The 27,992-nt window shown below is 42.2% G+C and overlaps 2 protein-coding genes across 11 annotated transcripts in view; one reads left to right on the top strand and one right to left on the bottom strand.

Annotated features, from left to right (window-relative positions):
- SON (SON DNA and RNA binding protein) overlaps positions 1-16,472 on the bottom strand; it is a 59,572-nt gene extending 43,100 nt beyond the window's left edge. For 3 of the 8 annotated variants that reach the window (XM_045002363.1, XM_045002369.1, XM_045002370.1), the window contains exons 1-3: positions 15,614-15,786; positions 14,767-14,933; positions 27-12,218 (exon numbers count right to left, since the gene is read on the bottom strand). In XM_045002363.1, the coding sequence (XP_044858298.1) occupies positions 27-12,218; positions 14,767-14,933; positions 15,614-15,738 (12,484 nt within the window). In that variant the 5' untranslated portion in view covers positions 15,739-15,786. Of the gene's footprint in view, positions 1-26; positions 12,219-14,766; positions 14,934-15,613; positions 15,787-16,225 lie in introns of those variants that run through there. The other 5 variants (XM_045002367.1, XM_045002365.1, XM_045002368.1 and 2 more) reach the window with 5 other exon arrangements.
- The window catches only part of GART (phosphoribosylglycinamide formyltransferase, phosphoribosylglycinamide synthetase, phosphoribosylaminoimidazole synthetase), a 70,715-nt gene continuing 59,162 nt past the window's right edge, over positions 16,440-27,992 (top strand). The window contains exons 1-3 of one of the 3 annotated variants that reach the window (XM_045002371.1): positions 16,440-16,564; positions 21,348-21,474; positions 26,763-26,911. In XM_045002371.1, the coding sequence (XP_044858306.1) occupies positions 21,371-21,474; positions 26,763-26,911 (253 nt within the window). In that variant the 5' untranslated portion in view covers positions 16,440-16,564; positions 21,348-21,370. Of the gene's footprint in view, positions 16,565-21,336; positions 21,475-26,184; positions 26,204-26,762; positions 26,912-27,992 lie in introns of those variants that run through there. The other 2 variants (XM_045002372.1, XM_045002373.1) reach the window with 2 other exon arrangements.

The following is a 27,992-nucleotide window of genomic DNA, read 5'->3' as shown; positions in this document are numbered from 1 at the left end:
AAATGATTGATAAGAGCATTACTTACCTAAGTCTGTAAGACGTTTAGGTGATCTGCTTGAAAACTTATCGGATGATCTGGACCTTCTTTGACGATCAGGTGATCTGCTATAGCATCTTCTTCTCCCAGGTGATCTTGATCTTCTTAGTCGAACTGGTGATTTGCTAGAGCTTCGTCTTCTTCCCACAGACCTAGACCGTTTTCGTCGAATAGGTGTTCGACTTCTGGTCCGTAACCTGAGCACTATTCGGTGATCCCTTGAGTTTGATCGTCTTCTTCTTCGATCAGCAGACCTTGATCTGTTCCTTTGAGATCTTTTGTGTCTCTCTCTTGATAAAGACCGTCTCCTTTTTGACACTGATCTTGACCGAGTCCTCCTCCTGTGTCTTGAACGTGACAGAGAGCGTGTCCGAGACCGATGATTAGATTTAGATTTCGACAGTCTTTTACGTGTTACTGACCGAGACCGATTTCGTTTGGACCGTGATTCGCTATCATGTTTTTGTGATTTGCGCTCAGAGGATTTAGAGCGCTTACTCCTAGACCTCTGTGAAGACGCTTTGCCCTCTACTTTTTCAACTGATTTGGATCTAGACTTATGACGATCAGAAGATTTGGACCGTTTTCTTCTAGACCTTCGTGAAGACATTTTGTCCTTTGTTTTTTCAGCAGATTTCGATCTAGACTTTTGAAGTTCAGGAGACTTGGAGCGGCTACTCCGAGACCTCTGTGAAGAATCTTTGCCCTTTATTTTTTCAATAGATTTGGATCTAGACTTTTGAAGTTCGGGAGACTTGGAGCGGCTACTCCGAGACCTCTGTGAAGGCTCCTCAACCTCTATTTTTTCAACAGATTTGGATCTAGACTTTTGAAGTTCGGGAGACTTGGAGCGGCTACTCCGAGACCTCTGTGAAGGCTCCTCAACCTCTATTTTTTCAACAGATTTGGATCTAGACTTTTGACGTTCAGAAGACTGGGAGCGGCTACTCTGAGACCTCTGTGATGGCTCCTCAACCTCTATTTTTTCAACAGATTTGGATCTGGACTTGTGACGTTCAGAAGACTTGGAGCGGCTACTTCGAGACCTTGGTGAAGAATCTTTGCCCTCTATTTTTTCAACAGATTTGGATCTAGACTTTTGACGTTCAGAAGACTGGGAGCGGCTACTCTGAGACCTCTGTGATGGCTCCTCAACCTCTATTTTTTCAACAGATTTGGATCTGGACTTGTGACGTTCAGAAGATTTGGAGCGGCTACTTCGAGACCTTGGTGAAGAATCTTTGCCTTCTATTTTTTCAACAGATTTGGATCTAGACTTTTGACGTTCCAAGGATTCAGGGCGGCTGCTTCCAGACCTCTGGGAAAGTTCCTGAACCTCTATTTCTTCAACAGATTTGGATCTAGACATGCAATGTTCAGAAGATTTGGAGCGGCTACTTCGAGACCTCTGTGAAGGCTCCTGAACCTCCATTTCTTCATCAGATTTGGATCTGGACTTGTGACGTTCAAAAGACATGGAGCTGCTACTTCGAGACCTCTGGGAAGGCTCCTCAACCGCTATTTCTTCAACAGAATTGGATCTGGACTTGTGACCTTCAGAAGATTTGGAGCGGCTACTTCGAGACCTCTGTGAAGGCTCCTCAACTTCTATTTCTTCAACAGATTTGGATCTGGACTTGTGATGTTCAGAAGATTTAGAGCGGCTACTTCGAGACCTCGGGGAAGAATCTTTGCCCCCTATTTCTTCAACAGATTTCGATCTAGATGTGTGACGTTCAGAAGATTTGGAGCGGCTACTTCGAGACCTCTGTGAAGGCTCCTCAACCTCTATTTCTTCAACAGATTTGGATCTGGACTTGTGACGTTCAGAAGATTTAGAGCGGCTACTTCGAGACCTCTGTAAAGGCTCCTCAACCTCTATTTCTTCAACAGAATTGGATCTGGACTTGTGACCTTCAGAAGATTTGGAGCGGCTACTTCGAGACCTCTGTGAAGGCTCCTCAACCTCTATTTCTTCAACAGATTTGGATCTAGATGTGTGACGTTCAGAAGATTTGGAGCGGCTACTTCGAGACCTCTGTGAAGGCTCCTCAACCTCTATTTCTTCAACAGATTTGGATCTGGACTTGTGACGTTCAGAAGATTTAGAGCGGCTACTTCGAGACCTCTGTAAAGGCTCCTCAACCTCTATTTCTTCAACAGAATTGGATCTGGACTTGTGACCTTCAGAAGATTTGGAGCGGCTACTTCGAGACCTCTGTGAAGGCTCCTCAACCTCTATTTCTTCAACAGATTTGGATCTAGATGTGTGACGTTCAGAAGATTTGGAGCGGCTACTTCGAGACCTCTGTGAAGGCTCCTCAACCTCTATTTCTTCAACAGATTTGGATCTGGACTTGTGACGTTCAGAAGATTTAGAGCGGCTACTTCGAGACCTCGGGGAAGAATCTTTGCCCCCTATTTCTTCAACAGATTTCGATCTGGATGTGTGACGTTCAGAAGATTTGGAGCGGCTACTTCGAGACCTCTGTGAAGGCTCCTCAACCTCTATTTCTTCAACAGAATTGGATCTAGATGTGTGACGTTCAGAAGATTTGGAGCGGCTACTTCGAGACCTCTGTGAAGGCTCCTCAACCTCTATTTCTTCAACAGATTTGGATCTAGACTTTTGACGTTCCAAGGATTCAGGGTGGCTGCTTTGAGACCTATGTGAAGGCTCCTCAACCTCTATTTCTTCAACAGAATTGGATCTGGACTTGTGACGTTCAGAAGACGTGGAGCGGCTACTTCGAGACCTCTGTGAAGGCTCCTCAACTTCTATTTCTTCAACAGATTTGGATCTGGACTTGTGACGTTCAGAAGATTTGGACCGGCTACTTCGAGACCTCCGGGCAGGCTCCTCAACCTCTATTTCTTCAACAGAATTGGATCTAGATGTGTGACGTTCAGAAGACTTGGAGCGGCTACTTCGAAATCTCTGGGAAGGCTCCTCAACCTCTATACGTTCCAAGGATTCAGGGCGGCTGCTTCGAGACCTCTGGGAAGGCTCCTTAACCTCTATTTCTTCAACAGAATTGGATCTGGACTTGTGACGTTCAGAAGATTTGGAGCGGCTACTTCGAGACCTCCGGGAAGGCTCCTCAACCTCTATTTTTTCAATAGATTTGGATCTGGACGTGTGACTTTCAGAAGATTTGGAGCGGCTACTTCGAGACCTTAGTGAAGGCTCCTGAACCTCCATTTCTTCATCAGATTTGGATTTAGACGTGACACATTCAGAAGACTTGGAGCGACTACTTCGAGACCTCTGTGAAAGCTCCTGCACCTCTATTTCTTCAACAGATTTGGATCTGGACTGGAGATGTTCAGAAGACTTGGAACGGCTACTTCGAGACCTCTGTGAAGAATCTTTGCATTCTTTTTCAATAGATTTGGATCTAGACATTTGACGTTCCAAAGACTCAGAGCAGCTGCTTCGAGACCTCTCTGCAAGCTCCTGAGCCTCTATTTCTTCAACAGATTTGGATTTCGACATAACACGTTCAGAAGACTTGGAGCGACTACTTCGAGACCTCTGTGAAAGCTCCTGCACCTCTATTTCTTCAACAGATTTGGATCTGGACTGGAGATGTTCAGAAGACTTGGAACGGCTACTTCGAGACCTATGTGAAGGCTCCTGCACCTCTATTTCTTCAACAGATTTGGATCTGGACTCGTGACTTTCAGAAACCTTGGAGTGGCTACTTTGAGACTTCTGTGAAAATTCTTTGCCCTCTATTTCTTCAACAGATTTGGATCTAGACTTTTGATGTTCCAAGGACTTGGAGCGGCTACTTCGAAAACTCTGTGAAGGCTCCTGAACCACTATTTCATCAACAGAATTGGATCTATACATGTGACGTTCAGAAGACTTGAAGTGGCTACTTTGAAACCTCTGTGAAGGCTCCTGAACCTCTATTTCTTCAACAGATTTGGATCTGGATTTGTTATGTTCAGAAGACTTGGAGCGGCTACTTCGAGACCTCTTTGAAGGTTCCTGAACCTCTATTTCTTCAACAGAATTGGATCTAGACTTATGACGTTCAAAAGACTTGGAGCGGCTACTTCGAGACCTCTGTGAAGGTTCCTGTTCCTCTATTCTTTCAACAGATTTGGATCTGGACTTGTGACGCTCAGAAGACTTGGAGCGTTTACTTTTAGATCTCCGTGAAGACTCCTTGCTCTCTCTTTTTTCAACAGATTTGGATCTAGATCTAGACTTTAGACCATCAAAGGATTTTGAGCGTCTGCATCTGGACCTCCATGAAGTCTCTTTGCTTCCTAGTTTTTCAATAGATTTGGATCTAGATTTGAGACGATCAGAGGACTTGGAACGTCTACGTTTCGACCTCCGTGAAGACTCTTTACTACCTATTTTTTCAACAGATTTGGATCTAGACTTGTGATGATCAATGGATTTGGAGCGTCTACGTTTAGACCTCCGTGAAGAGTCTCTGCCCCCTCTTTTTTCAACAGATTTGGATCTAGATTTGAGACGATCCAAGGACTTGGAACGTCTACGTTTAGACCTCCATGAAGAGTCCCTGCCCCCTCTTTTTTCAACAGATCTCGATCTTGACTTGAAACGATCAGAGGATTTCGAGCGTCTGCGTCTTGACCTCCAGGAAGATTCTTTGCCACCTCTTTTTTCAACAGATCTGGATCTGGATTTTGATTTGAGACGATCAGAGGACTTGGAGCGTCTGCGTCTAGACCTCCAGGAAGATTCTTTGCCACCTCTTTTTTCAAAAGATCTGGATCTGGATCTAGACTTGAGACGATCAGAGGACTTGGAGTGTCTGCGTCTGGACCTCCAGGAAGAGTCTTTGCCACCTCTTTTTTCAAAAGATCTGGATCTGGATCTGGACTTGAGACGATCAGAGGACTTGGAGCGTCTGCGTCTGGACCTCCAGGAAGTTTCTTTGCCACCTCTTTTTTCAAAAGATCTGGATCTGGATCTAGACTTGAGACGATCAGAGGACTTGGAGCGTCTGCGTCTAGACCTTCGTGAAGAGTCTTTGCGCTCTCTTTTTTCAACAGATCTGGATCTAGACTTGAGATGATCAGAGGACTTGGAGCGTCTGCGTCTGGACCTCCAGGAAGAGTCTTTGCGCCCTTTTTTTCCAACAGATCTGGATCTAGATTTGAGACGATCCCAGGACTTGGAGCGTCTGCGTCTAGACCTCCATGAAGAATCTTTGCGCTCTCTTTTTTCAACAGATTGTGATCTAGACTTGAGGCGATCAGAGGACCTGGAGCGTCTGCGTCTAGACCTCCATGAAGACCCTTTGCCCTCTCTTTTTTCAACAGATCTGGATTTAGACTTGAGACGATCAGAGGACCTGGAGCGCCTGCGTCTTGACCTCCAGGAAGAGTCTTTGCCTTCCTTTTTATCAATGGATCTGGATCTTGACTTGAGACCATCAGAGGACCTGGAGCGTCTGCGTCTAGACCTCCATGAAGATTCTTTGCCCCCTCTTTTTTCAACAGATCTGGATCTAGACTTGTCATAAGATGTGGAATGGTTCTTTCTGGAATCTGAGTAGTTTCTGCTCCTAGACCTTGCTCTTTTATATTTCAAATGTTTAGAGACAGAACGTGACCTGGACTTTTTTTTCCGCTTCCTGGATCGTGAAAGAGATTTAGATTTACTCCTTTTTAATTTCTTTGCATCTTGTTTATGTTTATCACTACTCTTACTTTTTTCATATGCTTTCTTTTTTTTAAAGAGATCATCATCATTCTTCACTTTTGCCACAGATCCTGGAGTTGCTTCGGAATCTTTTGCCTCTGCCACAACCACCACCAATCCTGGAGCCACTCCTGAAACTTCCACCGCTGCCACAGCCACCATCGATTCTGGAGGCACTCCCAAATCTTTTGCTGCTGCCCCAGCCACCAATAATTCTGGAGCCACTCCCGAATCTTCCACCGCTGCCACCGCCACCACCGATTCTGGAGGTGCTCCCAAATCTTTCACCTCTTCCGCCACTGGCCCAAATGCTGGAGCTGTTTCTGAATCATTCACCTCTGCAGTCACTGTCACAGATTCTTGAGTTGTTTCTGAATCTTTAATGTACACTGTATACAGAGAAACTGGAGGTGCTTCCAAATTTTTCATCTCTGCCGTAGCCACCACAGATTCTGGAGCTGCTTCTGAATCATTCACACCTAAAGTATGCAGAGAAACACTAGCTGCTTCTGAATCGTCTACCTCTGCCACCGACACCAGAGAATCTAGAGCAGCTGGCAAATCCTTCATCTCTGCCGCTATCGCCACAGATTCTGAGGCTGCTTCTGAATCTTGCATCTCTGCAGCCACCTCCACAGATTTTGGAGTGCCTTCTGAATCTTCTACATCTGCCACCACCACCACAGAAACTGGACCAGCTTTCAAATCTTTCACCTCTGCCACCACAGCATCTAGAGCAGCCTGCAAATCCTTCACCTCTGCCACTGCCACAGATTCCAGAACGGCTTCTAAATCTTTCATTTCTGCAGTAGCCATCACAGATTCCAGACTTGTTCCTGAGTATTTTACCTCTGCCACTGCCGCCACAGATTCTGGAGTTGTTTCAGAATCCTTCATTTCTGCAGCCACTACCACAGATTGTGGAGCTCTTTCAGAATCTTTCACATCTTCAATGTGCAGAAAATGTGGAGCTGCTTCCAAATCTGTCACTTCTGCTGCCACCACTGCCAAAGATTCTGGAGATACTTTCAAATCTTTCACCTCTGCCACCGCCACCAAACCATCTGAAGCAGCCTGCAAATCCTTCACCTCTGCCACTGCCACAGATTCCAGAACGGCTTCTAAATCTTTCATTTCTGCAGTAGCCACCACAGATTCTGGACTTGTTTCTGAATATTTCAACTCTGCCACTGTCACAACAGATTCTGGAGCAGCTTCTGAATCTTTCACCTCTGCAGCCACTACCACAGATTGTGGAGCTCTTTCAGAATCTTTCACATCTTCAATGTGCAGAAAATCTGGAGCTGCTTCCAAATCTGTCACTTCTTCAGCCGCTATCACAGATTCTGTAGTTGTTCCATAATCTTTCACATCTACAGTACACAGAAAATCTGGAGCTGCTTCCAAATCTGTCACTTCTGCTGCCACCACCACAGATTCTGGAGCTGTTTCAGAATCTTTTACATCTATAGGACACAGAATATCTGGCGCTGCTTCCAAGTCTGTCACCTCTGCAGCCAAAGATTCTGGAGCTGCTCTCAAATCCTTCACCTCTGCCACCACCACAGATTTCAGAGCTGCTTCTAAATCTTTCATTTCTGCAGTCACCACCACAGATTCTGGACTTGTTTCTGAGTATTTCAACTCCGCCACAGATTCTGGAGCTGCTGCTGAATCTTTTGCTTCTGAAACCACCACCGTCGATTCTGGAATTGTTTCAGAATCTTTCACATCTATGGTATGCAGAGAAACTGGAACTAGTTCTGAATCTTTCACCTCTGCCAGCATCACCACATATTCTGGAGCTGCTTCCAAATCTTTCACCACTGCTGCCAATTCTGGAGCTGCTTGTAAATCCTTCACCTCTGCTACTGCCACCACAGATTCTGGAGCTGTTTCCAAGTCTTTCACCTTTGCAGCTGTCACCAATTCTGGAGTTGCTTCCAAGTTATTCATGTTTACTGTGTGAAGAGAATCTGGAACTACTTTCAAATCTTTCACCTCCACCGTGGCCACAGACTCTGGAGTAGCTTGCAAGTCATTTATCTCTGTAATAGCCTCAGATTCTAGAGCTGCTTCAGAATCTTTCACCTCCACTGTTAACTCAGGAATCTCAGGAGTTTCCGGAAGTTTCAGATCCACAGTGTGCTGAGGTTCTAAAACTGTTTCCAAATCTAGCACTGCATTAGGACTTTCTACAGTTGTTTCCAAATGTTTTCTCTCTGCTATGCCCACAGATTTCAAAACTGCTTCTGAATATTTCACCTGCACTGTGCCCAAAGTTTCTTCCAAATCCTTCAGATCTGTTGCAGTCTCAGCTTCTAGATCAGCTTCCAAATCTTTCATTTCCTCAGTGTGCAGAGATTCTAGATATGCTTTTGAATTTTGTATATTTTCCACTGCCAAAGATTCTGGTGTATCTTCCAAAATTTTCACCTCCACTGTTTTCTCAGATTTTAGAGTGGTTGCTGAGAATTTCAGGTCCATCACAGCCTCAGATTCTTTCACTTCTACCATTGGCATAGATTTTGTAATTTTTTCTAACTCCTCCACCTCTGTGGTGTACAGAGATTCCAGAGTTTCTTCCAAATCTTTCATCTCTGTCAACACCTGAGCTTCTGGAGTTGCTTCTAAATATTTTACTTCTATTGTTTCCTCAGATTCCGGAGATGCTTCCAAAATTTTCACACCCACTGGCTGCCAATGTTCTGGAATTTCTTCCAAATCTTTTACCTTCATCCTGACAACAGATTCTGAAGCAGCTTCCAAATCTTTCACATCTACCATGACCTCAGATTCTAGGGTTTCTTTCAAATCTTTCACCTTTGCTGCTGCCTCCAGTTCTAGAGCTAATTCCGCACCTTTCACCTTCGATGAGTAGAGAGATTCTGGAACTGCTTCTGAATCCTTTACCTTTGCTTTATACAAAGTTACTGGAGCAGCCTTAGAATGCTTTACATCCATGATTGCTTCAGATTTTAGGGTTGTTTCCAAATCTTTCGCCACCACCATCTCACACTCTAGAGTTTCCTTCAAATCTTTCACCACTGTCACAGTCTCAGGTTCTAGAGTTGATTGCAAATCTTTTACCACTATATGCAGCAATTCTCGACTAGCTTCAGAATCTTTCACCAAAGTGATTGGCTCCGATTTTTTAGCTGTTTTTGAATCTTTCATTTCTATCATCATCTCAGGTTCTGGAGTTTTTCCAGAATCTTTCAAGTCTGTAAGTTGTAAAGATTCTGGGGTAGCTTCTGAATGTTTCAACTCTGTCTTGGCCTCAGATTCTAGAAATTTTTTAGCATATTTTATGCCAGTTATTGCCTCAGATTCCGGTGTGGCTTCCAGATATTTCACCTCCACTACTGCCCTAGATTCCAGAGTTGATTCAGAATCTTCCACCTCTATTATAGTGGCATCAGACTTTGTAGCGGTTTCAAAACTTTTCATCACCTCCACATCAGTATGTGGAGATATTTTCAAGTCACTCACTTCTGTCATGACTTGGGACTCTGGAATTGTTTTCAAATCTTTTACTTCCATCACCACCTGAGTTTCTGTAGTTGTTTCTGAATCCTTTGACTCTGTCACTGCCTTAGATTCTGGAGTGGTTTCCAAATCTTTCACTTCTCCCAGTGATTCAGATTGTCCAATTATTTCCATGTTTTTCACTTCCAATGTCTCCGATTCTGGAGTTATTACCGAATCTGCCTCCATACACAGAAATTTGGGAATTGCTTCCAAATCTTTAAACTGAGCTGTGACCTCAGACTCAGCTTGTACAAGTTTATTTAAATCCTTCACCTCTACCTTGACTACAGACTCAAAGGCTGCTTCCAAAGCCTTCAACTTCACCACCGACATAGATTCTAGGACTCCTTCTGATTCTGCCACATCTTCTATTTGCAGAAATAGTGGAGGTGTTTCTGCATCTTTCTCCTCCACCCTGGCCACAGGCCCTAGGGGTGCGGCCGAACTTTTTGCCGCCACGACAGATTCTAGGGTTCCTTCTAATTCTTTCACATCTTCCATTTGCAGAGACCGAAGCATTGCTTCCGAATCTTTCACCTCTGCCACAGGTTCTAGAGTTGCCTCTAAATATTTTGCCATGGCCTCAGATTCTAGGGCTCCTTCTGAATCTTTCACATTCTCCATTTGCAGAGAGAGAACTTCCAGACCTTTAGCCTCTACCATGGCCACAGGTTCTAGGGTTGGTTCTGAACCTCTTACCCTGGCCACAGATTCTAAGGCTTCTTCTGAATCTTTCACATTCTCCATTTCCAGAGACAGCAGAATTGCTTCTGAACCTCTTCCCTCCCACACAGCCACAGCTTTTAGGGTTGGTTTTGAACCTTTTGCCATGGCCAAAGATTTTACACCTACTTCTGAATCTTTCACATCTTCCATCTGCAGAGACAGTGGTGCTGGTTCTGAACCTTTCACCCCCGAGACAGATTCTAGGATTGCTTCCAAGTCTTTTGCCTCTGTCACTGGCTCTTGGGTTGCTTCTGAGCCTTCTTTCATGGCAATAGATTCTAGGGCTCCTTCCGAATCTTTCACATCTTCCATTTGCAGAGATAGTGAAGTTGGTTCCACATCTTGATTCTCTGCCAAGACAACATGTTCTAGGGCTGCTTCTGAGCCTTTTGCCATGGCCACAGATTCTACTAGGGCTCCTTCCACATCTTTCACTTTCTCCATTTGCATAGAAAATGGAGTTGCACCTTTCGCCACAGCCACATGTTCTAGAGCCATGTCCAGACCTGTTGTCATGACCACAGGTTCTAAGGATGCTTCCAAATCTTCCATATCCTGTATGTGCAGAGATTCTGGAATTTCTTCCAAATCTTTCACCTCTGTCACCCCTGCAGGTTCTAGGATTGTTTCTAGACCTTTTGCCATCCCTACAGGATCTAGAATTGTTTCTGGACCTTTTGCCATCGCCACAGATTCTAGGAATCCTTTTGACTGTTTCATATCTTCTATTTGCAGAGACAGTGATGCTGCATCTGAATCTTTTGCCTCTGCCACAGGAGCAGGTTTGAGGGTTCCTTCCAAATCTACTGCCATAGCCAGAGATTCTAGGGTTCCTTCTGCACCTTTCACCTCCTCCATGTGTACAGATTCTGGAGTTACTTCCAAATCTTTCATCTCCATTACAGGTTTTAGAGCTGCTTCCAAATCTTTTGCATTCACAACAGCTTCTAGCGTTGTTTCTGAATCTTTTCCCGGGGCGACATATTCTAGGGTTCTTTCTAAATCTTTCACCTCCTGCATGGCCACAGGTTTTAGGGCTCCTTCTGAACCTTTCACCTCCACCACAGATGCAGATTTTGAATTTGCTTCCAAACCATTCACCTCTGCCTTGGCCACAGATTTTGAAGTTGCTACCAAATCATATGGCACAGTCACAAATTCAAGACCACCTTCCAAACTTTTTGCCTCTGCCACACCCACAGTTTCTAGAGTTGCTTCCAAACCTTTCATATCTGTCATGACAACAGATTCTGCGGTTTCTTCCAAAGCTTTCATCTCCATTACAACTACAGATGTTGGAGTTTCTACCAAATCATTTGTCACAGCCACAGATTCTAGAGGGGCCTCCAAACCCTCTGAAGTCACCATAGTCAGAGATTTTAGAATTGCTTCTGAAAATTTAATCTTTGCCATGGCCTCAGATTCTAAGGTTGTTTCTAAGTCTTTCACCTCCACCATGCCCATCGATTTCAGAGTAGCTTCTGAATCTTTTAGTTCTTCTGTTATCTCAGAGGCTGGAATAGCCCCCAAATCCTTTTCAATTTCAGATTTACCAGCAACTCCAGTACTGTTGGTAGACACAGTACCATTTTCAGTGTCTTTAACTGGTAAAGGTCCACCCTTTGCATTCATATTAATAGCTATATGATATATACTTTCATGAGTCTTATTAACCAATAATTTTACTTTAGCTTGCTCTTGAATTTTCATCGTACTAGTATTTTCTTCCTGGGTATCCAATTTGCTGGTTTCTGAACTGAATGTACTGTGTGTATCAGTCAAGGCCAAGTTTGTTTTTTCACTCCCAAGTTTTTCCACAGATGATTCAGAATCTGATTGCAAATGAGGTGTGAGTCTTTTAATTGAATGTCCCATGTACTCTGCACTCAATTTTGTGCCCAATTCTTCTGGCTGCATTTGACCAGCAAGATCTGAATCTGCATGTCCTCCATGCTGTGTGATCAACTTTGAGCCCAATTTTTCTGTCTTTGAGTGGGAAACAGGTTGTAAATCTGCATGCTCTCCATACTGTGCACTTAATTTTGATTCCTTTGGCTGCTTTTTGTGTTTTTTTTCTTTCTTCCTTTTCTTCTTCTTTTTCTTCTTCTTCTTCTTGCTTTTGTGTTTCTTGTTCTTTTTTGACTTTTTTCTTGGAATTTCATCTTCTACTTCATCAGTAGGGCCTCTTTTTGTAGATGGAGAGCTATTTTTCACTGAATCTTCCTCCACACCTAAAAAAAAAAAAGACATTTATTTAAAACTAATTTTATAAAAAGAAATTCAAATATAAAATATTTTAAACCAGTATTTGGGCACAGGTGCACATAAAGTTATACACAACCTGAAATCAACATTTTTTGTGATAACATCACAAGTTAAATTTTCCCTCAGTAAGAGCTTAAAATGTCGGGGTTAAAACCTAAAATTTAGCTTTCAAAAAAATTAAACCAATCTTCAAACTGCCTCTTGCCAATTTTTTGCTAGGATTTCTATACTTAAAACAAATAAGACTGTTAAGATGATGTGATCGCAACTGACCTTTGATCAGTAGCTAAAACATTTATAATGAATGGAAGACAGCAAAGACTATGTCTGAAAAAAATAGCACATATTACAAAATTACACAACTATGAAGAAAATGTGCCATTTGCATTATCCAAGAAAAATACATGTCTTTTAAGATTTTTTTTTTAAGTGACAGGTCAACATTTTCCTAAAACTGAATGTGTACGTTTAAAAAGCCTAAACAAATATTTAAGAAAATTTCTCAAGGTTATTTATTAATTCCAATGGAAACACTTTCTTAAAAAAAAAAAAAGTTTGCAACCACACATTGCAGCATTTGCTCATACATGAAGACTAGTAAAAAAAAGATCAGAAGCTAAAAATAAAACTGAATTCAAATTCACTAGCTTTCATTACCCAATCTGAGAGAACTTGAGAAATATACAAACAGCTTGAGCAGGGAGGTATACAAACATCTTAAAGCCCCCTTAAGTACGCCTCAATCCTGCAAAGATTTACACACGTGCTTAACTATGCACTGAGTAGTGCCACTGAAACCAACGGCATGTGACGTAAGCATGTAAATACTTGCAGAATTGGGCACTAAAGTGTTATTAGTAAAAACATTTTTAATACAGTATATAATTCTAGTCTGCCAGGTTTCTTTAAAAAAATAATTGCACTAAAAAAAAACGTATATGTTGCTGCAATCTTTACTGTATCATAGGACTATGATTTACTTCTATCCTCAAAACAATACTTAAAAGGAGAAAGTGATCTTGGAATAAAAGAGTTGATATAAAAAGTAAACATTCAGATTCTATGATGATGGGCATACTATAAAACGCATATGGCCTTGATCATGAAAACAGGCACATTAACTTTACACACACACGTGTTTGTATGACTATGGCCTATATTAGCTAAGTGTTTTAATTAAAAAAAAAAAAAAGGCATTTCTAGCCATGATCCTTTGACTGCCATGAAGAGTATCAATAGTATAGGGTCAGTGTTCTTTTCTGCACAATAAATCCCAAATCACTGCTGTAGCTTCATCTTTACTATTACTGGTGGGAGCATTAGCGCATAATGGTTGCAAGTCTTTTTACTACCAAATTATCTAGTCTTCTTTTGAGAAGAATTAGACATGTTTTAAAAACATGAATGGCCAGTTTGCACTAGTGCTCCCACTGTTCCTTGTACTATTCGACCAACACCAGTCCTACACCAACTGCAAGGAAGATTTCTGAAAATGTTCAGTGCAGAAAAGCCATAGTACATTACGGAAAGAAGAAACATCAGAAAAAATTGCAAATGTAGCCTTTGAGATTATTCAGATCAAAAATCAACCACAAAGTTCTACATTGTCTTCTGTGGAAACACTTAGAATCTATACTTACCAAGTGCACAGCAGTCCTCTCATTTCCATGACAAAACAATGAAAATGCATTTTTTGTAATCAAGCAGGACCCCAATACTGCCAACAAGTAACTTTACTCATGTGAATATCCCATTGAAATCACTGGAACGACTCAAATGTAGACAATGCTTGCAGGACTCGTTTTTGCTGGATTCACTGTTATCAGAGGGTCTATACAGGTATTTTATTTGGTGTATTACATTTGAAGCAACAGAAAGCTGATGCCTGTTTTTTTCCAATTATAAGTACATTATTCACTAATACCACCACCAGTAAATTACTTTATTTCATACCTTGCTATCTGATTAATATACTTGGTCATACAATTTTGTAGTTTGATAAATGATGTGACGAGTAATCCTATAGACCTTACTCAGGCAAAACTTCCATTGATTTCAGAAAGTTTTGCCAGAGTTAGAACTGCACAACAATGCCTTGAAGAAGATATTTATGAATTGTTACATGCCTTATTTCATAAGTAATATTTAAAGAGGCATTTGTCAACTAAGAAAAAAAATTATATTCTCTGATTTTTTATCCTGTTACTATCACAAATATAGTTGAATATTACTATAACAAAGAAATAAGGGGGGGAAGATTACTTTTCTCTTAATCTGTGCACTTGACAGCACTACGTGGATAATCAGTTTCAGAGTATTATTATATATGTAAAATATATTACATTTTTACATATATGTAAAATATTATAAAACCATAAAAAGTATCAGGGAAGTGCACGGCACGAGTAGCACTAGAAACTTTTATTTCATTTTCAGAAAAACTGACTAGATTTACTCTTGATGGTGTCCCCTTGAAGAAAAACATATTTTCAATGTTTAAGCATTTTCATTTACCTGATTTACACTGTAGCTCTGTATCAAGGGCCCCAGACAGTACTTCCTCTATTTTCTGAACTATCTGATCATTCTGAAGACTCCCAGCACCCGTAACTGTGTCATCTGAAGTGTTTGCTTGCTCAGCTGGGATTGTTTCACCATTCTGCTGGCCTTCTACCTTTCCACTAACCGAGAAAAATATTAACAAAATTCAAGTAATTTCGAGGTTTATTTTTATTTTTTAAAGGTAATGTATTCACATTTCTTACAGCCAAACCTTCTAAAGAATATTTTAGCTTCCTGAAGAGGCCTCACACTTTAGTGAAATATTAATTGTTTGGTTTGTTTTATTCTGCGTTCTTAGACAAAATACTTTGTTAGCCACTAGAACTATGCCAAAGGGAGGAAAATATGTTCTCACTGTTTTCATCCCAGGCCTTTTCACAACACAGAAATTTCGTTTCCCTCTTCCCTCCCCCCGCCAAAAAAAAAAAACCAACACCCCCCCCCAGCACTCTTTTCCAAACTGAAAACACACCAGCGTGCACGTGTTGTGAGGAGCATCAAAGCATTGCGAAATTAGCCCACCCAAACTTGTTATTTTCACTGAAACACTGGAGCGCCCGGAGGGGCAGCGGCCTGGTTGCACCATAACCGGATGTCGCCGCTGCGCGCCGGGCCAGGGCCTGTACGTTCGAGTGACCCGCAACGGCCGCCCCTCCCCCACCTAACTGCCCCCTAGTTATCCCTCCCCGCCCCCATCCTCCCTCCCACCGCCCCCGGACACCTCTCCCCGCCCCCACCCCGACTCCGCTCCCATTAGGCTCCTCTCCGCCTCCCCCGCGGCCCCGAGCCGGCTCGTTACCCGCCCAGCTGCTGCTGCTGTTCCTGCTCCTCCTGGATCTCCCGGAACTTGCTGACCACAAAGGACCGAAAGATCTGTTCGATGTTAGTCGCCATGACAGCCCCACGGCTCGACTCCCCCTCCATCCGCAACGCGGGTCCTCCACTACCCCACAATGCACCAGCGCAAGAAGCCACGGGCCAGGCCCCGCTGACGCGTTCCCTTTATGCCCTCCCGCCATTGGTCGCCCTCTGTGACACCAGAGGCATGACGGGACGTCAATCAGCCGCTCTGCCCCCATAGGGAACCATAGAGCGCAGGCAAGGGGGGGGGGGGGGAAGGCCCGTGGACGTTCCCCTCCCCCCGCAGGTGCCTGGGGAGGAGGACGGGCCCCGGCAGCCATGTTGCTGCACCGAGTCCCCTCCCCCCCTCCACACAGGGCGCCGGTGGGCGCGGGGGCCGCGCTGCCCCTCCACCCACGGGATGAAACGCGGCCCCCTCCCTCCTCCCCCACCGGGCCAGTAAGCGGGGCTCGGCCCGGCCTGCCCCGGGATCGCGTCCGCCTGTCGGCGCGCGGCGGGGGCTCGGTTGCCCGCCCGCCCGCGGGAGACCCGCACGCCCGGCACCACTCACCTCCGCGCAGGCCGGGGATCCGGGGCCGTGACCGCCTGGAGCCCGAGCCCGCCGCCTCCGGCCGGGCCCGGGCCCGCCGCAGCCAGTGGGAGCTCCGCCATGGAGCTCAGGCAGCGCCGCCGCACCAGGCCCCGCACTGCCCCTGCGCCTCCCGTGCGCGAGAGAAAGACGGCGGGTGACCGCTGCAGCCGGGGGTGCGGCGCGGCTCCGTGCGCTGATGGCAGCGCACACAGAGAGCAGCTGTGTAGAGTCACGCACAGGGCAGCGCGTGTTTACAGAGAGACCATGTGAGGGAAACCCCAGCTCTTAGGGAAGCCTGGATCTGACCTGCGTGTGCAGGTTTGTCAGGGGGGGCCGGAATCCAGAATTAAATTCAGTTAAATAAATAAACCCCAACCTGAAAGTCAGCCTCTGCCTTGGCTCCGCTAGCCAGACAGTGCCTGGTTTGGGAAATGTTTTACTAGATCATCACTACAAACGGATCATCCGCACTAAATCCAGCTGCCCTTGTGGCAGATATTTGGGGATATTATCCCCAAAGCACTTTCTCACACACATATTTTGGTGTGCCACTGATGCAGCCTTATTTGGTCTGTGAGAGAAAATAGTCAGATTGGGTGATGGCATACAGTTATGTGATGATTCTGTATTCTTGGGTGACTAAAGTTAAATTTTCAAATATTAATTTACCCAAAGTAAATTCTATACATTGTATATGTCCTCAAGACAAGCTGTATGTGCAACCATTTCTGGAAAGCCAACCTACACTAATTTAACAGCAAATCAGTTGCTGCTGAGATCTTATTTATAGTCTATGCCATGGGATAAATTCAGTGCTATTTGTTGTCCCCATGAAGACCTTTTGATGATATACTACATATAACCGCACTATCTATTAGTGCAGAATGCGCCCCAGTGCTAACTGAAAATTACTGTGTTTTCAGCTACAAGATGGTTAAGTCCAAAGCAGACTGTGAAGAGTTACAAAGGGATCTCACAAAACTAGGTGACTGAGCAACAAAAATGGCATTTTAAATTCAGTGTTGATAAATGCAAAGTAATGCATATTGGAAAGTATAATCCTAACTATACAGACAAAATGATGGGGTCTAAATTAGCTGTTACCACTCAAGAAAGAGATTGGAGTCATCACGGATAGTTCTCTGAAAACATTCACTCAATGTGCAGCAGCAGTCAAGCTAATAAAATGTTAGAAACCATTAGGAAAGGAATATATAAGAAAACAGAAAATATCATAATGCTGCAATATAAATCGCCCACACCTTGAATACTCCATGCAGTTTTGGTCACACCATCTCAAAAAAATTATAAATGGAAAAAGTATAGAGAAGAGCAACAAAAACGATTAAGGGTATGAACAGCTTCTGTCCAAGGAGAGATTAAAAAGACTGGGATTATTCATCTTGGAAAAGAGACAATTATTGGGGGAATGTGATAGAGGTCTATAAAATCATTAATGCTGTGGAGAAAGTAAATAGGGAAGTGTTATTCATCCCTTTGCATTACACATGAATCGAAGGTCAACAAAATTAATAGGGAGCAGGTTTAAAATAAAAGGAAGTACTTCACACAATGCACAGTCAACCTGTGGAACTCACTGCCAGGGTATGTTGTCATGGCCAAAACTATAACAGGTTTCAAAAAATAATTAAAGTTAATGGAGGAAAGGTCCATCAAGGCTGTAAGCCAAGATGGTCATGGCTGCAACCCCATGCTCTGGGTGTCCCTAAACCTTTGACTGCCAGATGCTTAGACTGGACAATGGGATATCTAGATGGACAATTGCCATGTTCTATTCATTCCATTTGAAACATCTGGCATTGGCCACTGTAGGAAGACAGGATACTGGGCTAGATGTTACTGGACCTTTAGCTTATTGCATATAACCACATTGTCATCAAAAGGTCTTCATTATACCATAATAGATCTATTCAGTTTTTAATAATTATGCAGCACCTATAACTCTGACAGAGGCACCTTTGATAAATAAGAATTAAAGCATTTAATACTATTGTGACAATATCACACATACTTTAGACAAGAATGAGAGGATTACCAAGAAATCTCATGGGTGTGAAAAATTGTCAGACTGAATCATTTATTTCAAATCTTGCTCACACAGACTTTGTCTAGACTGAAAAAAGATGTTTTGTTTCAATTGAGTTAGCGCAATCAAAGTAGTTTAGGTCAATTGAAAACTGGGTTTAACACTAGTGTAGACAGTGTAACAACTTAATCTAGATTGGTGGTAATTGAGATTTTCAACTGAATTGAACTTGTTCCATTAAGCAAACTCAAATTAAAAAAACATATATTTTTTAGTTCATACAAGGCCATAGTGATTATATATAGATCAATTACTGTTGAGCAGTTTAGGGCCCAATACTGCAATTGTTTATGCTCTGGAGTAATTTTTCTCCCCATAGTAGTTCTATTGAAGTCAATCGTACCATTTACAAGATGAAAGCTACTCCAGAGCTTGATTGTGGGATTATTTTTTAAACCAATGATTCTTTGAGTTACACATATATGTAAAAGTATTTAATAAACTGATATTTTATTTTGATACTCATAATTTTAAAAGATCTGATGCAACATGATACTGTGCCTTTTCAGAGCATATCATTTTTCATGCATACACAACTCCTATTTGCATTCAGAGGAACTACTTACTCCTATCAAGATATGAGCAAAATTCAATAAAGAGTGACAAGTATCAGAGGGGTAGCCGTGTTAGTCTGGTTCTGTAGAAGCAGCAAAGAATCCTGTGGCACCTTATAGACTAACAGACGTTTTGCAGCATGAGCTTTCGTGGGTGAATACCCACTTCTTCGGATGCAAACAGTGGAAATTTCCAGGGGCAGGTGTATATATAAGCAAGCAAGAAGCAAGCTAGAGATAACGAGGTTAGATCAATCAGGGAGGATGAGGCCCTGTTCCAGCAGCTGAGGTGTGAAAACCAAGGGAGGAGAAACTGGTTCTGTAATTGGCAAGCCATTCACAGTCTTTGTTTAGTCCTGAGCTGATGGTGTTAAATTTGCAGATGAACTGGAGCTCAGCAGTTTCTCTTTGAAGTCTGGTCCTAAAGTTTTTTTGCTGTAGGATGGCCACCTTAAAATCTGCTATTGTGTGGCCAGGGAGGTTGAAGTGTTCCTCGTGTGGAAATCTAGAAAATCTCCACCAAGCATTCTCAAGACTACAGTACCCACACGAGGAAATAAGGAAACAGATCAACAGAGCCAGATGTGTACCCAGAAGCCTCCTACTGCAAGACAAACCCAAGAAAGAAACCAACAGGATTCCACTGGCCATCACATACAGTCCCCAGCTCAAACCCCTCCAACGCATCATCAGGGATCTACAACCCATCCTGGACAATGATCCCACACTTTCACAGGCCTTGGGTGGCAGGCCAGTCCTCGCCCACAGACAACCTGCCAACCTGAAGCATATTCTCACCAGCAACTGCACACCGCACCATAGTAACTCTAACTCAGGAACCTATCCATGCAACAAACCTCGATGCCAACTCTGCCCACATATCTACACCAGCAACACCATCACAGGACCTAACCAGATCAGCCACACCATCACTGGTTCATTCACCTGCACGTCCACCAATGTAATATATGCCAGCAATGCCCCTCTGCTATGTACATCGGCCAAACTGGACAGTCTCTAAGGAAAAGGATAAATGGACACAAATCAGACATTAGGAATGGCAATATACAAAAACCTGTAGGAGAACACTTCAACCTCCCTGGCCACACAATAGCAGATTTTAAGGTGGCCATCCTACAGCAAAAAAACTTTAGGACCAGACTTCAAAGAGAAACTGCTGAGCTCCAGTTCATCTGCAAATTTAACACCATCAGCTCAGGACTAAACAAAGACTGTGAATGGCTTGCCAATTACAGAACCAGTTTCTCCTCCCTTGGTTTTCACACCTCAGCTGCTGGAACAGGGCCTCATCCTCCCTGATTGATCTAACCTCGTTATCTCTAGCTTGCTTCTTGCTTGCTTATATATACACCTGCCCCTGGAAATTTCCACTGCTTGCATCCGAAGAAGTGGGTATTCACCCACGAAAGCTCATGCTGCAAAACGTCTGTTAGTCTATAAGGTGCCACAGGATTCTTTGCTGCTAATAAAGAGTGAGTCCTTCACAACTATATTACGACTCTTGGAAAGCAAAGAAACTGCAGCAAGATGAATAACACCTTTGTGCAGTGTTGCTGGAACAATTTTTATAATGGAGGTGCTGATGGTGGAAACCATGTACCTATTGGGTTGGTTAATACTACTTCAAGATGGGGTGTGGCAGCACTCCTAAGTCCAGCACCTATGCCTTTGTACCATTTTAATGCTAAATTTAACATGCTACAGTATCCCCACAATTCATCATAATTAAAGCTGATAGATACAATAAGTATAGGATATTATTTGTTGATATTTAATACTATAATATTCCCAAGAGCATTTCCCCAGTAAAATAGTAAGCAGTACTAGTCTTACTAGAGTATCATCCAATTAACTCATTAACTATGAATGTTTCACTATAGACTCAGAGTGATGTTATATTTCCTCCATTATGTCATAGAATCAAATAATCTAGAGATGAAAAAGATCTATTAGCTGTAGTCTGTAACCTTACAATGCAAAATTATTCACTGTTGTACCTTTTCTGGTGTTTGTCTTATCTAGTTTTAAACGTAGTCAGGATGGGGCTCAACTAGTTCCCTTGGGAAATTATTTCACTGTCTATTAGAGTGCCACCCGGATAATGCAATCAGATCTACATAGGCAGATCACTACATTTATGAAGAGCCCCATTGAAGTCAATGGGGCACACCATGGACACATTGATCCTCCTGTCCAGAGCTCCTTGCAGCTCCAAAGCCTGTATGTGTCAAAAGAGCTGCCTGCTGTAAATAAATGACTCTAAAATCCCTAACTTCATGCATAGATAGACTGCGAACTGTTAGTGGTATTCAGTCCCAGCTTTCTATTTCTTATTTCCTTGATTTATTAGTATAAAAAGTTCTCTTTCTCCGTTTACAATCCCTCCCATTCATTGCTTTTTCCTTTCCTCCGCCTGAAGGGTTAATCAAGCGCGAGCATTTCATGCTGCTAGAGAATTCTGGGAACTTGTCTGTCGTTTGCCGAAATTGCCGCAAAAGGTCTCGTGGGCTGGCGGGCGGGCGGACGTGCTCTGCTCTCCTGCTTCGGTAAGTGTTTCGTTCGTTTTGTAGAAATGTGCTCTAGCTAACGGGCGTTTTGCATGGATGCTCGCGGAGTTGCACGTGTCGGTTCTGCAGGGAGGCATTTGAAAGAAACAATGTTTTAAGAGAGAAATTTGTAAGAGGAGACTTATTCTGTGATCTCGGCCATGTGCTTAGTCTGTGCTGTTTGATCTTCCGTAAAATGGCTTTTCCTCTGCACTGTTGTAGGAACAGCGTTTTGAATGTCAAACCATGCTTACTGTATTTATGTGAGCCCTCCCTTTCAGCTGAATTACTTGCATGAGTAAGACACGCAACATTTGTTCTTACATAGCTATAACAAACTCGGGTGGGTGCGTTTAATTTAAACACTATGGTGTTAGCATTGTAATTATTGTAACTGCAAGTTGTTTCTTCTACTGCTTGTTTTATTATTTTTAAGGGCAATAGGTTTTTTTTTTATTTATATGAATTTAAAAATAGCTATTCTTACTCTTGGTCAGAATTGCCTCTCAGAAACTAGAAATTTCAATTTTGTTTCTTTCGTTATGCACACATACAGGCTTGTTATGTTAGTATTCTATAAATGCTACACTGTTTTATTTTTTGGCTTTAAACAAGTAGGAAAATATTTGCTTTTTAAAAAGTGAGTATTAAACTTTTGATCTATCTTGGTTTGATCTTCAATCTACTTTTATTCTTTCCCCTCAGTTTGCAGATTTGGAGTACTACCAAAACTGGTATTGTCCTCATAAATTCTTTAAATTCAGCTAGGCTAGGGAAGCTTGAAATTAGTGGTTAAATTTGCTGATATTTGTTATAATTTTTAAAGTATATTTACTTTCAATATGTAAGTATATATGTTGACAATATGTACGCAGGAAGGAAAATGCTTCTTTTCTTTCTTTTATTCTCTCTAGACCTTATTCTGCAATCTTTGCTTAGGTCTGGATCCTGAAAGCACTCTGAAGTCTCACTAAATATAATTAGGGTTACAGGTTTGAGTACCTGTTGGGATGAGGCCACCCAAACACCCATTGATTTTTTTTTTTAGTACTGTTTTTTCAGTGAGTTGTTTTCCCTAAATTAGGATGCAGAATATGGCTTCAGGTGACTGTTTGTACTTTAAGAATAATTTTGAGACAAGGTATAACTGTTATGACATGATGATCCGAGTTCCTTCTAAAAAGCTAAATCCTTTTTTTTCCCCCGCCAAAGTAATTTTTATCATCTGTTGCTTCTGCCATGTCACCCTGCTCTAGAGTTACTTTGCTGAGAGAGCACTGGACTGGGATTTAGGAGATCTTGGTTCTATTTCCACTTCTGGCACTGGCCTACTGGATGACACTTAGGGATTTCCTCTTACATAATCAGAATCATCAGAAGCCAGATTCATGCATCCTCTGTGCCCTGGGGGTGCTGCAAAGGGGCCCTAGAGGGGCCAGAAATCTGGACTGAGGTTTTTATTAACTCAAATGTGAATCAATAATTGTTGCAGATTATTTTATCTCTTTGGTGTGGTGTAGCCAGTGGGGCGGTGGCATTGGGAGTGGGTGCATCAATTTAACTGGAGACTGCCTTTCTCTTTTGTCATTGTGTGTCCGGCTATTGAGTATCCCTTCTCTCAGATCAGCGTCACTTAGCGTTAAGCACATTCTCTGTCCTCCTTTCAGCCTCTGTGTCAAGCACTAATGGAGTGACTTTTGCAAAATAAATCTTTAAAGCATGTATTTTAATTTCTGTGGCTCTCATGATAACCTTGCTCTTCAAGTCTGTATTGTTCTGCTATGAGGTTCCATACACTGACATGGGAACATGCTTATTGGATTTGACTCATTTAGGAATAAGAGATAACTGCCTAATACACTATATTCTTTTTAAAGAAGGAAAAAAATGTTTTCCTCTTAGATTACTATCCTTCACTGTGGCCAGTCCCTTAATCTTTCTTCCCTTTTTCCTTTTACTTGCTTACCTGTCACATCAAATATTTTCACTATAATTGATGATTTTTCATTCCATCACAGACTGATTAGACCATATCTAGCACCAGTGTGAATTTTTTTTTAAACATTAATTTTTTTCATGAAAGTAAGTAGGTAGCTTCTTAATGGACACGTAACTTTGCAGTCAATGTATTTTTAAAATATTTTATAGACATCTGCAGTGTCTGTTTCATCAGCATGTAGTTTTGGAAAGCTACCAGTTTAGAGCACCTGAAAATAAGTTTTTTTAAAACCAGATTTCTGTAGCTAATGGTGAAGTATTTCATGCTTAATTTTATATACTCTTTTCTCCTCCCCCCAGAATTCATGATTTGTTCATGGTTTTTCTTTATTCTTCAAACTATTTTTGTTTTAGTTAAAATGTTCCATCTCTGAAAGAGTCTTCTATTTGGTGCAAGACTTAAAAATGTTATTGCATTCTGGAAAATGTGCCCACAATTTACTATTAAGACTTTTTAGGTTTAAAAACTTGCTTTTTCATATATATTCACAACATTATACTAAGTGATCCCTTTGTAGTGGAAGCCATGCCCTGAATAGTAACAATTCCCAGGGATTACAAGTTTCTAGTGTCTAGTCACCAAAAGGACAAAAAACTAGGTGGCTGCTATGTGGAGAGAAGGTAGCAGGATTTGAGTCAGGCTTTCAGCAGACTAACTACATTTCTCATGAAATATGGCTGATTTGGGTATGAGGCACATACCTTGTCCTGCTGATTGACTGAAAACCTGCTATCAGTCACAGGTGTCGTAAGGTCACTTTTTAACCATAGAACAATTTGTCAAGGGTCATGGTGGATTCTCCATCACTATTTTAAAATCAAGATTGATTGTTTTTCTAAAAGATGTACCCTAGGAATTATTAGGGGAATTTCTGTGGCCTGAGTTGTACAGGAGATCAGGGTGAATGATCACAATGGTGCCTTCTAGACTTAGAATCTATGAATTTTTCGGGGAGACTAGGTCTCTGATAGTTCTTTCTTACACTTTTACATCAAAGTTCTGGTCTTTAGCCTTCTGTAAATAGAGCTTGTGAATATGTATGTCCAACATGAATACTGTGCCAAATGCTTTTTGTCTGTGGCCTGCTTTGGATGAAACTGTACACATGTACAAGAGTGGATTGATCACCATTTCTCTTCAAGAAATGCAGGAAGACGAATGGGATTTAAGTGCCATGTTGGTACGATTACAACACAGTGCTGTTTTTTCAATTTGAATATAATTCTTATTTAATTGGTGTTCTTCCTCCTAATGAATGTAAGATGGTTTGGACAGCAAAGACACAAGACCCCCTTATTGACCACGTGAAATGTATGGTTAAGCATTAAAAAGAATTAAATAAAAGTGACACTGGTTGCTTTCCTCTGCATGAAAGCTTTTAAAATTTTATTTTCACTATTTAATAATACTGTTAACTCTGTCTGTTTGATATGTGTATAAACTACTGCCTGGTATGTATTATGGTTTTTAAAAAATAAAACTCTTTCTTGCCGCTAGTACATTTTACATTCAGGCTTAGCAACACTGGTTTTTAGCTTCTGGCATTCTGCTTAAATTAATTCTCCTTTACTGGATGGCTTCTTCAAGGTCTAACTGATAGACTGGACTGCTGTGAATATTATAGATTAGTAGTTCTCAACCAGAGGTCGGGGGCTGCGAACAGGCTTCAGGGAGGCCACCACACAGGGCCAGCATTAGAGTCACTGAAGCCCAGGGCGGAAAGCTGAAGCCCCACCACATGGGTCTGAAGCCCAGGGCCCTTAACCCCATCCCTCGGGGTTGAAGCAGAAGCCTGAGCAATGTAGCTTCATGGGGGCCCACTGTGGCGTGGGGCCCCAGGCAACTGCCCTGATTGCTACCCCCCTGACATTGTCCCGGGCTTTTATATGCAGAAAAACAATTGTGGCACAAGTGGGCTGTGGAGTTTTTATAATATGTTGAAGGGGCCTGAGAAAGAAAAAGGTTGAGAACCTCGATTATAGATTATTTAGTCAATATCTTGGAACTTTAGCTTTTTCTTTTTCAGAAACTCCAAGTTAGAATACCTATTTATTTCTATTAATTCATTTAGAAACTTAACGTAAAGATAAAATGTCACTGAAATGCTTAAATAATGTCTTATTTACTACAGCAACTAGCTTCTTATTGTTGCAAAGGCTGAGCCTTAGCGTGCAAGACTCTAAGCATTATCAACTCCCATTGAAGTAATGTGAGTTAATCTTAGGGCTTGGCTACACTTACAAATTTGCAGCGCTGCAGCAGGGTGTGAAAACACACACTCTCCAGCGCTGCAAATTGCAGCACTGCAAAGCACCAGTGTGGTCAAAGCCCCAGCGCTGGGAGCGCGGCTCCCAGCGCTGTCCGTTATTCCCCACAGGGAGGTGGAGTACGGACAGCGCTGGGAGAGCTTTCTCCCAGCGCTGGTGCTTTGACTACACTTAGCGCTTCAAAGTGCTGCCGCGGCAGCGCTTTGAAGTGCTAAGTGTAGCCACAGCCTTAGTTCATTTGGAGGTTCCCCCAGCTAACTCTCACTGAAATCTATGGGAGTGTTTCCATTTATTTTTGGGGAACGCCGGAAAAGACCCCGGATCAGCTCCTTGCAGAGTCCTTGCTGTGCTTCACGTGTTTGTGTGTAAAGTTTTGTTTGGAATGTGGTTGCTCTGTCTTGAAGATCGAGGTTGGAAGACATTTCCCCGTTTCATCATTCGGACCCTTTCATTTTCGTATAAGGTATTAAGAAGATTTTCAGACATCACTCGTGAGAAGTCTTGAGCTCTCCCATTTAGCAACACCACTAGACAGACTAGCAAATAATTCTTCACTAGTCCAAAGGGACTTTACCTTTGACATTTTCATATGCTTCAGAAACCTATTTAGGTCACAGTATAAAATGTCCAGTGATTAATCACAGCCAGGCCACTAGTGAACATTTATCCATGTCATAAAACTACTGAGTAATTTGGTACAGTTGGTAGTCTGGTAAGGAGAGAACTGGGAGTGGTATAGGAGGTACGTGCTGATGTGCATTGGCAGAACTCAGTGGGAAAACTTCTATGGGGACTGTGCTGTGCTTGGTTGAGCCAGTGCTATCATTACCTTGCTCTCTTGATCACCACATTTATATCCCAAACTGCAGGACAACAATTATGTGAAACAGGCAAAAATGCCATCTGCCTTTGCAGTGAGTTCCTCTGCTGCTCTGCAGACCAAAGATGTTAGCTGATGAGTGTACGCAATGATGTTGTTGCTTTCCTAACCTGAATATTATTACTTTGGTTGTTTTGCACAGACTGATGGCTGATCAAGTGCTTGTGATTGGTGGTGGAGGCAGAGAACATGCCCTGGCCTGGAAATTAGCACAGTCACCACATATAAAACAAGTGCTAGTCGCTCCAGGAAATGCAGGAACAGCCAATAATGGAAAAATTTCAAATTCAGGTAATAAACGAAAAAGAGAACCTAAAATAGTTGTTTTGTTTTGTTTGTTTGTTTGTTTTTTAAATGTGTAGTACCAGTAGTTGAGCCTAAACTGGTTCATTGGTAAATTTAGGGTTCTGTCTATTAGTTTCATAGGAGTTCTTATGTTTCAGACCCTGAATGTTTGGATAGGGTGAGAAGTAATTAAAAAGCTTTACTCGGACTGTAATTTATCTTGTGCAGATTATTTCCCCCTCTGCACCATCTCATCTATGCTGGTGCTGCTTTGGGGATGTGGAGGCAAGAGACCACCCTCTTGTGTAGCAAAAGGCCCTGCAGAAGCGGCTGTCTATAAAAGAAATGTCTGAATCCTGCCAAGCCTGCTCATAATTTTGATGGATAATATCAATGTTTATTTTTAAGCATTTTTTTAATGTATTGATTTTTGACAATTACAGAAAACCATGGGGTGGGGTCAGACAATCGTTATTTAATGACAGCAGATGTTGTCAAAAAGTTAAAGCTTCATAACCTTTAAACACACATTGTCAACGTCATTTGAAAATGTACAAAGTAAATCACCTTAAATCCAACTCTAATAACTTCTCAAGCAGCTTTTTTCTTACTTCGCTTATCTGTTAATTTCTGTTATGATGATGGAAGTATTTTGTCGGGGTGTGTGTGTATACAGTGAAATCGACATTTACCGATTAAAAATCTAATCCTTTCTAGCCTGCCTATGACAAGGCATCCCACTCTGGTGCCGCCTTACTCCCCTTATGCTTCCTTACTCCCCTTGCACAAGTGTGTAATCTGGGTCTCACTTGTGCCCACAAGGAATGTTAGGTGTATATTGAGATATTGCTTATTTAGTTACCTAAGAGATTAGCAAGTTTTTAAGGGTGAATGCTGTAGGTAAGAAAATGTTCTTATCCATGTTTTATATGTTGGGACATAATGAGGTTAGATTAATTCTAGGTGCCTTTTTCAGCGGTTTTAAGTACCTATAGCATCAATTGGCTTGAATTGGAATTGGTAGTCATCAATTATAAAAGTCAGACCTAAGCTATTTAAAGTTGAGCATCCAAAATTGGAGGTGGCC

Source organism: Mauremys mutica, chromosome 1 (genome assembly GCF_020497125.1).
Source record: "Mauremys mutica isolate MM-2020 ecotype Southern chromosome 1, ASM2049712v1, whole genome shotgun sequence".
Taxonomy (NCBI): Eukaryota; Metazoa; Chordata; order Testudines; family Geoemydidae; genus Mauremys; species Mauremys mutica.
The sequence above is the reverse complement of the archived record's forward strand: the minus strand, read 5'-3'. Positions and strand labels throughout refer to the sequence as shown.